The following is a 14,950-nucleotide window of genomic DNA, read 5'->3' on the forward strand; positions in this document are numbered from 1 at the left end:
GTTTTTATTAATATTTACCCTGTATTAAACTATTATATATTTTTAAGGCATAAATAAATAAAGCAGTTTTACATCTCTTTTTCAAAACAGGGAAAAGTAAACAATTTTGCAGGTACATATATGAAACAGTTTAATAATTACCTCAAGAAAATGGCATTGTAAAACATTTCCTTTCATTGAAAAGGTAACAACAGTATTAACTCATGCATCAAATATGGGTAGGTTATTGATCAGTCATTTATGTAAAGTATTTCATCTAATGACATACAGTTAGTTCACTCCAAAAGTATCCACAATCACTGTGAAAAAAACTTGATACAGTATAAAACTATATAACAATAATAGTAACATATGTAACACAGGCAAAATAGATTTGCACTTTTTTCTACAGTAAATGTCATTATGTTGACAAGATGATATGGGCACAGTTTGGTGAAGTAACCACTGCAAGAGGATTGTGGCATTTGCAAGTTGTAGCAACACAGTTGACTGTAGGAGTAGTCTGTGAAACATCGGAGGTGGAGGGGAAACCTAATAGCTAACCTGCTGCTTGTAAACGGAGATATGGATTATCATACAAAAACTTATTTAACAGTAGTTTCCCATCAATCTATGAGGCTAATGTTGCTTACAGACTGCAGGAAACGGTTGTCTAAAATAAAAGCACTGTATCAGACATCCATTACATTTCCAAATAGTTTTATGTTTTCCATGAAACACACCTGCAGTTCAGTGTGACACACAGTCTAAATGCATACACCAGTTCAGAGTTCCAAATCCAAAATGTCATCTGAACTCTCATAATCCAGCTCTTTGTGGTCCTCCAGTATCTCCTCAGGCTCATCCTCCAGCAGAGAAACAGCATTTGGTCCTAAAGCAGTGTTCTTCACTCTCCATCCCGGAGAGCCGGTGTCCTGCAGAGCCCAGCTCCAACCCCAATCAAACACACGTACCTGTGATTTTCTAGAGATCATGAAGACATTGATTAGCTTTCAGATGTGTTTGATTAAGGTTGGAGCCAAAGTCCGCAGGACACCGGCTCCCCGGGGCCGGGAGCGAAGAACACCGTCCCAAAGCCTGGCTGTAACTTGAGCAAACTTGGAACTTCTCTACATCTGCAAGCCTTTTCTGAAGACGACACAGTAGCCAGCGATGATACACTTCACTTAAACTGCCTAAAAGGAAAAAATTGAAGGGATGCATGAAAATACTTAGAGGTTTTACTTGAGGCTTATTTTGTACATTATGTTAATACTGCTTTCATTATGAAGGTCCAATTATATTCCTAAAGATTTCACATTAGTATTACTAATTACATTATACTATTAGGAAATAAATCTAAATACCTCCATGTACTCCTTTTTAAACTATATACAACAATTGCCATGCTTTCATTGTGTCTTGATTTTCTTTGTTTCTATTCTATGTAAAGAACTACAGATCATTAAGATCCAACCACAAGAAAACTATAACGTAACACTTCAGGATCTAAAACTGAGTGGGGTTTTATTGTCGTATTTGCTATTCAGTGTGTCTAATCATCTAGATTAGCTGTGATTTTTATCACCAAATGACAAAGGAACTTGATTTCAGAATGTAAAACTAACATGTGTCTTGAGACTTTTGTAAACCTTATTTATAGAAACCAATGGCATGTATCATTGCAAGATGGTAATAAAAGTTAACCTCTTACCACTGTTTTTGCCTGAAGACATTTCTGATATCATTTTCCTGATGTTCCTAGCCAGGCTTCTGAGATAGGTGCGGTGCAGTGGTGTCTCATCTCCCTCATCACAATGATCTTTGCTTCTTGAAGGCGCACTTTTGAAATCTTCTTGGTGAGGGTGTTGCTGGATTCTGAAGTCACACAAATAACAACATCTTAAACACAATTTTGACTGGTATATTCTGAAAAGCAAGCAAAACAAAAGCAGTGCATGTACAGCCCATAATCTGGTGCAGGGTGCAAAATATTTGATTCAGAAAGTCGGCTATGAGAGGTTAAAAAGAAACACTCACATAGTAAAGATTGTCTCCCTTTATCTTTATATCTATATAAGAAACATTTATTTGCTGCATATGAGCCTTTAAATAATTCTCCTTATATCACATGTGGTGTAAGCCTGCTGAAGACCTAGTTTCAACATCACCCTAATGAAAAATAATGGACTAAATCTTTAGAGTAGCAGTAAAATTAAAATGAATATTGTAATTGTGTCATTCAATAATTTAAAAGTACAGACAAAAAATATTATGTTTGTTCTTTATCTGTTGTTTCTCTCAAAAGCACTTTTGGTGCAAAAGCACATTTGGTGCAATGAGGCACGACGCCAACTGGATGCCCCGTGGGTGTGCATTATTTTCAAATAATTCAAAGGACTGGAGTCAATTATTCCTCTTATACCACAGTTACCACAAACATTGCTCTGGTGCCTTTTTTTAAGACATTTGACAAGTTAGGTGTGCAGTTATCAGAAATTAATGCATACCCACAGAACATTTCTCAGCCAATCAGAATACAGCATTCAACATACCCCTGGTATAACTGCAATCAACAAAAATGACTAAATGTTTTAGATGAGTTATCAACATACCAGTGTGATTATAAAGGCTGGCTTTTCGATGAAGACTAAGAAACATTTGTTCAATTCATTTCTGAAGGTTGCGTAGGTCATCACATCTGGTACCTACCAAATCCTAAAGCAAAAAAAATAATACAAGTAAATGATTATGATGTCTTTTAGGCTGTACATGTCCCAAATCAAATTAATGTCTCAAAGTTGTTTACAAGGACACAAGTTTATTGCGATTAAAACAGGACATACCTTTACTTAAATACTTATACATCGCAAAGATTCTCAGTTACAAAATTGATTATCACACTGCAATATTGTAAACCAATTTCAATAATGTCCATAAAATACTTTACCATCAGTAGCCTTTTGTCTGACATCTTGTACCCACTGATTCACAATGTTCTCAGGACACCCCAGTTCACTGCTCAAATCTTCCCGTCTCTGAGACTCAGCCTTTCTGAAAGAATGCCATAAAAATATGTTTGTCCTTGCAATCTTTAAAAGTGAGAAAAATCTTTGTGTCTATATAACTCAGTCATAATATAAGACCTTGATGTATCTGCTGGATAATGCTGAAGGCCTTCTTGCTTCCGTTGGTTCCACCCAATAGCATGGACAGTTAGCATGTCATTCCTGGCTATTAACAAGACATGTATGTGATGAAGGAAGAAAGGTCCCATTAATGCTTGTGGTATTTCAATTAATCCAGAAACTGACAATTGAGTTTAAAATTTAAGAGAGAACTACATGCCAATTTTTTATGTACTTTGAACAGTTACAGCTTACTCTTATGCAATCCCAAAGTACTAGACAGAAAGAATAAAAAAGTGAAAAAATAAAGACAGGTTTCCTAAAATATTATAAATAGGCATCAATTAGATACTTGGTTGTGAGGCCACAACGAGACAGGTAGCTGTTGACCATTTCGACCTCCTCAACTGCAGATGTACCAGCACCTTCCTGATTTTTGCCAGATTATCTAACAAATGTGTGACACCTATATTACAACCATAAACAGTTACAGTGTATTAATAAGTAATACAAATACAGTTTCAGATGGTACGATAAAGAATATGCATTACCTGACACTTGGTTGAATGAGCCTTGGCATGCATGACAGAAAGGAAAGGTCTCATCTGCAGTAAAGGTCTGAGTTCCAACATGGAGACTGACGCCTTCTCAAGGTATGGCGCATACTTGCAAGCAATATCTGTTCAAAAGAACTCTCCGTTTGTGGCTGCTTGAAGCTCCTTCTGCAGGTATAGGTGGATAAGAAAATATTACTCCCCGGCACATTAAGAGCTTTGAGTAGCACTCCGTGTATGCAAACAACCACCTCAAGGCCCTCTTCATCAAGTTTGCTTACTTTTCTGTTAGTTTCAAATTACATCACACCAACAGGCATCTTTATAATGATTGTAGACAATAAAGGTTTACTTTTAAACTAAGGGTTTTTCAAGATTCATGGAGCATTAAAAAGTTAATCTTCTGCTTTCTCTACTCCAGTCAGGTACACAAACTAGTTGAAAGTCAGGGTGACAAATTGATATGTAATAATGAATGACCAAGCTATTAAACTAGCCACTTTGGGTGCCAGCACACATTCCCATATCCAAATGATTATTTTTGTAAAACGCACACCTAACCTGCCAAATGTCTTAAAATACCCAAAGCAATGTTTGTGGTAACTGTGGTATAAGCAGAATAATTGACTCCAGTCCTTTAAATTATTTGAAAATAATGCACACCTGCTGCGTAGCAGCCCACTGTCAAATATTCCTTACGTTTTACATAAGCTCACAACAGCTGGGATACATTAACTATTTAATAAAGCAAAAATTACACATTTCAAATGATGGATTTAAATCAAAAAGTTTATTTTTCCTTAAAACTACAAGAGTAAAAGAACTTACTCTTTTGACTGACGGAATCTGTAGGTTTTTCTGTTGCCATCTGCACAAAGAGCGAGCATTGTTGGGTGTACATGCCGGGCAGGTGAAGTGCTCTACACTGGATGTTTGCATGATCACAAGTGCAGAAATGTGGAGGTCTCACTGTAGACAATAAACAGACTGAAAACAGAAGTTCAATAATTTGTGAGAAAGCATTAACAATGGGCACAGTAATATAGCTTAGAAAAAATGAGGCTGACAAATCACAAATAATCTGGTAGAACATGGATACCTGTAGCTGAAGCTTTGTATCTCTTCACTTCTGCTGCTTTTTAGTAGTGGACCTCCTTCAGCATTTTCTCCACCTATCGGACATTAAATGTACTCCCTTTAATGGCTGTTGCTTTGCCCTTGGGTTCCTCTGCCTTGCATAAAAGAAAGTGTGCCTTGTATGGTAATACTGAAATACAGTTAACTCTTGAGCAGTTCACACAATTATTGCACTCTAAATCGCACACTTTAGAATTATCACAATACTGCAAGAACACAATCTCAACAAATATACTCACCTTGATTTGAGAAAGAAGCATGTCTGCTATGAAAATAACATCCTTTGCTCTCCCTCTGTCTTGCTCAGCAGCCATTTCAACAATACTACATTGGTCAGACAAAGAGGCATAGGTGTTTTGGACAGTGAGAAATGAATAAAATTACAATACTTGAAAACAGAGAAGCTTGCGAAAGAGTGAGTGAGTGAGTGACCCTTTTACTGTTTGTACACAATGATGACGTGGCAACGTATGCGCACGCAGTTTGGCAACGGAAGCACGGCAAGAATCAGCAGTGAAGCAACACAGACAGAGAAAGTTAGTTTAAAAAGTTGACTTATCTTCTACACAGTTACCAAATCCGTGTACTATAGTGGAGTGGATAGAAGACGTTAGAAGATGGCCAAATACTAAACATATATTATATTAGTGCAACCAAATGCTACAACCAGACGTTTTGATGTGGGGAAATCGTTTTAATAAACTTTCTGAGTTGCTTACACGTTAGAACCACTGGGAAAAAACATCACTTCCGTTGCCAAAATGCGCACGCAGGCTATTTGATCACGTGGGCTGTAAAAGGGTCTATTGAAGTGGCTCTTAAAAGAGCCGTTGGTTTTCTAAGAATAAGTATAAAGTGTGGGTGATGTTAACAGGGAAGGGTGGTGGGTCCTGACCGAACCTGAGAAAAGAAAACAAAAACATGATTAATTCTCTTACAGCAAAGTCTCCTAGGTTTGTCATATTATATATGCAGAACTGTAAACAAAAAGGTAACAGTTATGCTACCTATAAATAAAGCATAAACTGCATAAATGAACAGTTGATCTGATGAGAAATAATTATCTTGGTACATGAAGCTTGGTTAGATATGGTTACTGTAGTCAAACTTTTACACACTTTCTTCTGAAAGATTTATTAACAACAATTACAGAACATAACACAATCAATTTTAATCCCTTCTAACGCTCAATTGACATAGATGTAACTGCACAAACTAGCCTTATTATATAAATAATATTAAATAATTAAATAAATGTATTCTGCTCACCAAGGCTGCATTTATTTGATATAAAAACACTTATAATGTGAAATATTATTGTAATCTGAATGTAATAATGTGAAATATTATTGTAATCTGAATGTAAGTGCTGCTGACGGTGTCAGCAGCGATCGCTCTCTGTGATCGATTGGTTCTGCCTTGTATGTTTAGATGAGCAGATTTACAATGAACACAATTATTTACTTAAAACGGTTATTTTTTTCATTTAGAGCTTATTTCATGAACTGTATTCCGCGCGAAATTAATAAAACTACTGGTTTAAAAACGCTAGAACAACTGTTTAGCAACATAATATAATGCAGTCACTGCAGCTTTCTGTGATTAATACATTAGCTGATTATCAAACAGTCATCCAATAATGTTTCTGACCTTAGTAACGTAAAAACCACTATAGGGAATGTTAATGTACGTCACCGCAGTGTTGCATTATGGGACGTGGGCGCCATGTTTAGAGGCACCGACGACCGCTATGCCATTTAATTCTGGGCATGTTAAGCTAAAACTAGGTAAATTTGAAGAAAAACGGAAGATATCGAGAAGTTGAAAGAACAAGAGAAGGGACCCTATCGGGAGAAACTAAATGCTACTGCCAAAAAACTTTATTTGGACAAATAAACAACATAGATCCATATGATTTAGCAGCCCAAGACTGGATTACGGACCTCCGCTTACATATCTGGTCAATTACCTTGTTTTTGCAGGACTTTATTTACACTTTGCAGGAGTTTAAGAGCTATAAATCCCTTCAAGCTTATAGTAAAGTGACACTTCTTCTTTTGGAGTCTTTTGGTTGGCAAACCAGCTATTTACTGACAATGTGTTAATACCTACGTATCTTAATGATTCTATAAAATAATTTCTCCGTTGTATTCTGCGCGATGAATTAATAACACATGTTCAAAAGATGGCACTTCTGTTTTGGCTAAGTTATTAAAACAAACAAAATGCTAAATATTTAGCTAACGTTGTCATTTAAAGAGTCACAAGCAGTGGGTTTGAGCAGTTGCATTTAATAAAAAATATGTGTTACAATCGTCAAAATTGTCTAAATATTTATTTTTATAACTCATGTGTTTAGGGTGATCAGAAATGAATGAATGAATCAATCACTTACATTTGCAAGTTAGTTTGACAGTGTTAGCATAAAAACAAGACAATTTAAGTGGTTCTGCTTTTATTAATCACAAATTACTGAATGACTGAAAATGCAGCGAACACACTCTCGCTGATGCAGGGATTTTTTAAAAAAGTAAACGTTTTTCTCCTGATTACAGCATGCAAACCACGCGATCCGGCGTCTTTTCGTCAGCTCCTGCACCGGCTTCCTTTGTTTTTTCCACGAATAAAAGCTAGAAAAACGTATTCCGTTGTTCAGTTTCCTCCCTGAACGATCGCGTGACTTGCTTGATCGAGCAGTACTGACCAAACATATCGAAGTTTATTAAAATCTCGACAGAAAATACAAAAACAACCTCCAATACATGAACTCAAATACAGCGGGATAGGACGCGTGCCTGCAAAGATGGCGGATTACACATAATCCAACACAGCGTGACGTCAACTCCACATTCCCTATAGATAACTCCATAGTCCACACACGCAAATTAAATGTTATGCTGCACCAACTGTAGGATTTCATAAATGACCGCACCTGAACAAACAATTATGTCCTAAATATGAGCCATTTGGATTCTGACCAAACGCGTGCACTGACTTGTCTGTTGCCTTAGCGGTGATATTATATTGCTAACGTTGCAACAAAGACTTAATATAAACACAGGATTTACTCAATTTTAGTAACATTAATCACCAAATTTCCAAGAAAGCCTTACCCATGGAGCTCCAGAGAACGCATATCACTGCGTCGCTTCTCGGGGTTTAGTTGTTGGCAATTAGAAATTATCGCCCCCGATTGGTTATCAAACTCATAAATGCGGGTCAGTTTCACGCCTTGAGGAGGCAAAGCGTGAACTTGACACGCAACCTCTAGTGGACCAGCGTGTCTATTACACGCTTTAGCGTGATACTGGGTTGAATCTTGTTATAAAGTCTATTTTCCATTATAATCACTTATATTATTTGATACTAATCTATAACACATCATATTGTTAAAACCATATAAATTGTGCCCCCCTTGCCCCCTTTTTGGTTTGGGCCACTGCCCCTCAAAATGTCTGTGCACGGCTCTGCAAGGGAGCCAACATACAGCAAGCATGCATACATGTTTTTAAAGAAAATTACAGTTTTCTGGTGTGGTTTCTTCAAAGACATTTCTCTGGCTCAACCACATGTCTCAAGTCTCTATTAAGGCCAGCAGTAATCTTTCAATGTTCAATTTTATTTAGTGTAAGAAGAATAATTATATCAAGTCAGCCATAGTAACATGCAGGTAGATGTTGAAATGTTACACAAGTTGAGCAAACACTGGTCAGCCTTTAAAATTCTAATATGCAGTTCCATATTGCCAACATATTATCATGCAACTTATAAAGCCTTAGTTTATTTCTGTGTCCTCGAGACTTCTTCAGGAGATGACCCAGGTGTTTTCCTGGCCTATGAATTTCCTTTAGACCCTCTGGCATAATCATACAATACCACAAAAGTACTCACAAACCTATATTTGCATTGTCAAGGCATCAAACAAATGTACATAGTTTACTTTCTATTTATTTGTATCAAATTTTTGTATCTTTAAATTTGAGATTTTTGTTAATTATATTTGTTGTTATAGAACTTCAGTTCCATTGTAATGATGGCCTAAAATAAAGGGGAAAACATAGATACTCCCATTTATTTTCATTATATACATTAGATATTTATTTATAAAGGTATGAATTTTTAACATTTCCATAACAATTCTATTACCACTTATGGTTATAATTATAACATTTACATAACAGGGATAGCTGTACAATATAAATAGAAAAATATATGACCGTAATGCTCCCAGGAGAAGCCAGAGAAAGTGGTCTTGCCCCAATGGATGAGAATTTAAAAATCAATATGGAAACTAACAGGAAGCCAGTGCAATTTTCCATAATAGGTGTGATGTGCTCCCTTGCACTGGTCCTAGTCAGAATTCTAGCAGCTGAATTTTGTACCAACTGTAATTTAGACACAGATCTTCTCTAGATCAGTCAGGTTTCTGGCCTGTCGGAGAAACACAGAGTTTGAGCTCCCTCCAAAGATTCTCTATTGGGTTTAGGTCTGGAGACTGGCTAGGCCACGCCAGAACCTTGATATGCTTCTTACAGAGCCACTCATTGGTTTTCCTGGCTGTGTGCTTCGGTTCATTGTCATGTTGGAAGACTCAGCCTCGACCCATCTTCAATGCTCTAACTGAGGGAAGGAGGTTGTTCCCCAAAATCTCGCAATACATGACCCCGGTCATCCTCTCTTTAATACAGTGCAGTCGCCCTGTCCCAAAGTAGGGATGGTTTTCTTGGGATGGTACTCATCATTCTTCTTTTCCAAACATGTTTAGTGGAATTATGACCAAAAAGTTATATTTTGGTCTCATCTGACCACATGACTTTCTCCCATGACTCATCTGGATCATCCAAATGGTCACTGGCAAACTTAAGACGGGCCTGGATATGTGCTGGTTTAAGTAGGGGAACCTTCCGTGCCATGCATGATTTCAAACAATGACGTCTTAGTGTATTACCATCAGTAACCTTGGAAACGGTGGTCCCAGCTCTTTTCAGGTCATTGACCAGCTCCTCCCATGTAGTTCTGGGCTGATTTCTCACATTCATCATTGAGACCCCACGAGGTGAGATCTTGCATGGAGCCCTAGTCCAAGGGAGATTGACAGTCATGTTTAGCTTCTTCCATTTTCTAATGATTGCTCCAATAGCGGAAATTTTGTCTCCTATCCCTCAGGACTCTGATTTAAGCCCATAGAGCCATGAACTCAAGAATCAATAACCATGAACCATCAATAAATTAATCAAAAAGACTAGACTATGAACAAGTTTAAAAAAAAAACTCTAAGAGTAAAAAAAACAGTAAAGAACACAGCAAAAATAACAATGCAATGCCCTCCAAATAACCTACACACACATACACACATACACACTTGGCAGATGGTTGTGATGTACAGTAGAATGAATTTAAATTCCCTTACACACATGCACAACAAAAATGTGTAATTTGTGTATACAAATACTTTTAAATAAACTATTTTAAATACTGCAAATCATTACTTCAAAATGTTTTTTCCTAAAATCACATCGAAGCAGGGACGTCGTTAGGCCTATTTTAGGGGGGCTGAAGCTACCCCAAAATGTTCCTAAGCCCCCCTAAATGATTATAAGAACAACAGTAAAATTTGATTTATCAAAAACCGTATCCTCATTAATATTTAGACTCAACAAATGTTATATATCCAGCTACAAAAAAACATCTGACAAGTCGGACAGAATACGCTAGATGTCGAACGTCAAGTGACCAAACCCGGAAAACGGCGATCGCTTCCGGTTGCCTGTATTATGGGTCGTTCGCGAACGAGCGGCTCTAAGAGCTGATTCTTTGTAGCGAACGAGCAGAGCCGAATCTTCAGACGCATGCAGGGGAGCCGGCTCTTCTAAGGGAGCCGAGCCAGAAGAGCCGAATCTATGAAAAGAGCCGGACTGCCATCACTAAAATGTAGAGCCAGCGCTTGAGCCGAAAGAGCCGAATCAATGGAAAGAGCCGGACTGCCCATCACTAATACACACGCTAGTACGCACGCTAATGGTAAAATAAAGATTGGTAAGTGTCGTGATACGGAGGAGTGAAATTGTAAGTTGTTTTTAATTACCTGCTGGCTGCTTACCTTTCTTGAGGTAAAGGAATGGGAATATTTTGGTTTGCTATGTCATGAAAAACTTTAGTCTTGCACAAGCAAAATACAAGAAATTGTTAACTTAGCAATCTAATCACAACTCTTTATTCTTTGCCAACAATATAGGCCTAATAATCTTTAAAATAAAATATCTCTTAAATAAAATATCTCTAAAAGAGACATATTCAACAGTATCAGTCCCCATAGAATGTTGTTGTCACTGAAAACTAAATGTCATTACAGGGTCCCTGTTAATGCAATACTGTTGTATTCTTCAATTCATTGAGCAGATGAGATGGATATTAGAAAATATTTTAGGAGAGAGAAAGAGAAGCAGCTGCAGGAGATTGGCAGGCCAGTTGATTCTGAGGGAGCCGGACCCGGTGTGATTGAGGTCAGTAATGGTCTATAGGTCTAAGGATTGTTTTTCTTTTCTTTTCTTGAATTTCTTATAACAATAAGCATTTGTTGGCAGGTCTAGGCACTATGCATAGCATACACTACATTTTTTTTTTCATTATATTTAATATGCTAGCTATATTCTAACTAGGCCTGAGACTATTTTAATCATATAATGTGATAAATTAAATATTAAATACGTAGATGTTACCTAAAAGTAGGCTAAAGATGAGTAAATGCCCACACTCTCCACAGATACACATGTGAAACAAAAATGAAAGCAGTCACACAGTACATATTATACAGTAATCATTACTCCAAATCTTTTATTCCTTCCGCCATCAGGTTATTGTATTTATACAGTAGCCACTTTAAAAAGGATCCATATCAATAGCTTACCTGGTAAAATACTGCCTTTTTGTTGTTGATTTATATTATACATTGTATTCATTTGGCAGAATAAATCATCTTTAATTGAGAAATGCTCAAACCTGTGTGTTGTCAAATATCACTATGACTTTAACACTCTAGTTCTTGGGTTAAACTGTATGCAAGTCAAACAAAATTGCACTCTGATTGAACCTATCCACCATAGCATTCTGTGTGTGGACAACTTAATATAGAAATTAGATATAGTATGCTATTACTTTATCATACAGTTACAAAAGCATACAGATAGCATTTAAGTCATTGCTTATAGAATAACTAATCAGGAGCAAAGTCTGGCCTAAATTCCCCCATGCAGCTTTGATGTGTCTAAAAGCTAACATTACAGTAACTTTTATTTAACAGAGTAGAAATGGAAGAGGAGGATATATCTGTCATGTTTTACTTGTTAACATCTTGGTTTCTTGACTGGTTGTTGACATAATTGTAGCTCAGATGTGAGTGCAAAAATTTTGCAAACACAAGTTACAAATACTCTGTGGGCTGAGCCCCCCCTGTCTTCCAATCCTAGTGACGTCCCTGCATCGAAGCATTCGCAGAATCATGAAGAAATTCAGTGCAGAATGATCATCAATCTTTTTTAACCAAATTCCAAAACTTATGAATCTGGACCCTCATCTTGTTTGAAGGCTGTTTAGTACAGCACAGAGACACAGAAGAGTCAGTATAAATCCTGAATCCAGCACCCAGTGGTTTTGTGAATATGAAGTTAAATGTGTGTAAGTGTGTGAGCTTCTTTGAGACGCTGTAGAAAGACAGAATGCCGGCCGGACAGTCCAGATACACTCCCACTCTTTTAGAAGCGGTTAAAGGAGAGGCAACATCAGTGCTGTTTTTATTGTGCCAAACAGTGAATTTGTAATCGGAGCAGTCAAGACTCCAGGACTTTTCATTAAACCCAAATCTACATCCATCATCTGCTCCTCTCCGGCTGATTTCTTTATCCATCACTGATATAACAACACCTTTACAGCCACTCCATTCAACCTCCCAATAACAGCGTTCAGTCAGAATCTCTCTACACATAACCTGAGGCCAATAATCAAATCTCTCTGGATGATCGGGATATGACTCTCGCTCCTTCTCCAAACGTGTCACCTTCCTGTTCTCCTCAGACAGACGGAGATGAGGGTTTACTGTGTTTGGGTCCAGTGTGAGATCACAGGCATCTGTACACCAAAAAAGACATTTACAACACAAAAATGACATGCGCGTGTGTGAGTGTGTGTGTGCCTGGTAATTATCACATTGTGGGGACCAGTTGTCCCCACAAAGATAGGAATACCAGTATTTTTGTAACCTTGTGGGGACATTTTGATGTCCCCATGAGGAAACAAGCTTATAAATCAAACAGAATGATGTATATTGAAAATGTGAAGTAGGAGAAGGGTTTCTGTGATGGTTGGGGTTAGGGAATGGGGTAGGTAAGGGGAATATAATATACAGTTTGTACAGTATAAAATGCATTACGTCTATGGAATGTCCCCACAAAACATGGAAACCAGAATGTGTGTGTGTGTGTGTGTGTGTGTGTGTGTGCGTGTGTGTGTGTGTGTGTCCGTTACATTGTCTCTGTCTGTGTAAACACTTACACTTGCGTGGTCCTGCTGTGATCATGATTTCTCCAGCATGAGCCACACTATAAAACAAGATGTCACATTTTGCTGATGCTAAATGAAAGCTAAATATGAACAACAAGCATACACAAAAAATAAATAAATACATCAGATGCATCTAACATGTTTTCTTGTAAATTAACATTTTTATGTTGGCCTCTGATATTTAGGTTCAGTAGTTTCTGTTTAATGGCAATGAAAAGATTATTAGTCAGCAATTTAGAGTCTTATTTTCACAAATCTCACTTTAGTCATTTCATGGGTATTTAACAAATTTGACTGTCTTTCACTACAAAACCCTCTAAGTGCATGACAACCGCTCTAAATACATTTCTTATCACAAGACATAGTAAACAGTCGCAAAATAAGTAAATACCCAGGTGAAAATGAAGTGCACTTCCATAATGTACTTAAAGTGGTCTATTTTTGTGCAATAATTTTGTACTTAATATACAAAAAATTCTTCTTTAGTACTTTAGTATAAAAAATGTATTAAGCTAAGCCAGTAATGGGCCAAGGCGGCACTGGCCCGCCCACATAACTCCCTGGCCCGCCCAGGCAAGTTTAATCAAATACATTTTTTGTTTATTTTTAATATGCTTTCTAAATAAAATAGAATTGTTAAAGCAAGTTGTAGGAAGCCTCCGGAACGTAATTGGTTGGTAGGGGTTCTGACAGGTAGACTCTGTGGGGAGCGACGGGCTCTGGCAGCCAGCCAGCTAACTTTGCTAACTGCTTTTTTAGCTAATATTAAAATTGCCACAATAATGGGTAAAGTTTCTTTAATGTGTTATTTAAAAAAGCAAGAGTTGAGGAAGACGATACGCCACTGCCTCCATCTGCCGAGTCCTTAGGGGTGTGACGAGACCTCGAGCGACGAGATCTCGCGAGATTAAATGTGTTTCGCGAGATTACATGTGTCTCGCGAGATTTCATGTGTCTCGCGAGATTTCTTGTGCAGATGCTGACCGTTTCTCAAATAAAAGACTGCATCCTTCGGAGGTCGCATTTTTAAACTGCATTTACTTCATCACTGTCTTATTAGAGACTATTAACAATTATAAAGTTTACTAATTATTTAGTTAATCGCAAATTTGTTGTAATATGCTCACGACTTGCGAATGTAATGCTCAGTTAATGATCTGAAATAAACCTTGATGACGTATGCAGCCTGCATATGCGACCTCCGAAGGATGCAGCTTTCTGTTTCACCCTTTTACAGTGCATGCATTATATTTGTCTTTTACGGCGTTTGCTTTTTTTGTTTAGGTTTCCAATAATGTTCATTTGGGAGCTCGTGTGAAGTCTGAGACGCGTTGTGTTTGTCTGTTGATCAGTGTCAGATGTGTTTCAGCAGATTAAACCCTCACACAGACTTTACATGATTTAATGTCTGCATGTTCTTGCTCAAAAAATGACAGTGGCTGTATCATTTCTAGTGTAAAGAAATGGACATATATTAAATATTAATATGAATTTAAACATTGTTTAACTAAAAATAAGCGTTTCTCTCCGTCTAAAGTGAAAAGGCTTGTTTGAGATGAGCTAATTCTGCGCAGAATCGATCACCGGTGATCAGCG

General features: G+C 37.4%; 1 protein-coding gene and 1 long non-coding RNA gene across 2 annotated transcripts in view; one reads left to right on the top strand and one right to left on the bottom strand.

The window, feature by feature from the left end:
- The first annotated feature begins 10,317 nt into the window (after positions 1-10,317).
- LOC141369251 (uncharacterized) lies at positions 10,318-11,788 on the top strand. Its single transcript, XR_012372823.1, has 2 exons — positions 10,318-10,834; positions 11,198-11,788. It is a non-coding gene; the product is annotated as an uncharacterized lncRNA (long non-coding RNA).
- Positions 11,606-14,950, bottom strand: part of LOC129431381 (NACHT, LRR and PYD domains-containing protein 3-like) — a 40,412-nt gene continuing 37,067 nt past the window's right edge. The window contains exons 8-9 of the mRNA XM_073874827.1: positions 13,346-13,392; positions 11,606-12,922 (exon numbers count right to left, since the gene is read on the bottom strand). Of these exons, the coding sequence (XP_073730928.1) occupies positions 12,324-12,922; positions 13,346-13,392 (646 nt within the window). The 3' untranslated portion in view covers positions 11,606-12,323. The remainder of the gene's footprint in view (positions 12,923-13,345; positions 13,393-14,950) is intronic.

This window comes from Misgurnus anguillicaudatus, chromosome 13 (assembly GCF_027580225.2).
Source record: "Misgurnus anguillicaudatus chromosome 13, ASM2758022v2, whole genome shotgun sequence".
NCBI classification, from domain to species: Eukaryota; Metazoa; Chordata; class Actinopteri; order Cypriniformes; family Cobitidae; genus Misgurnus; species Misgurnus anguillicaudatus.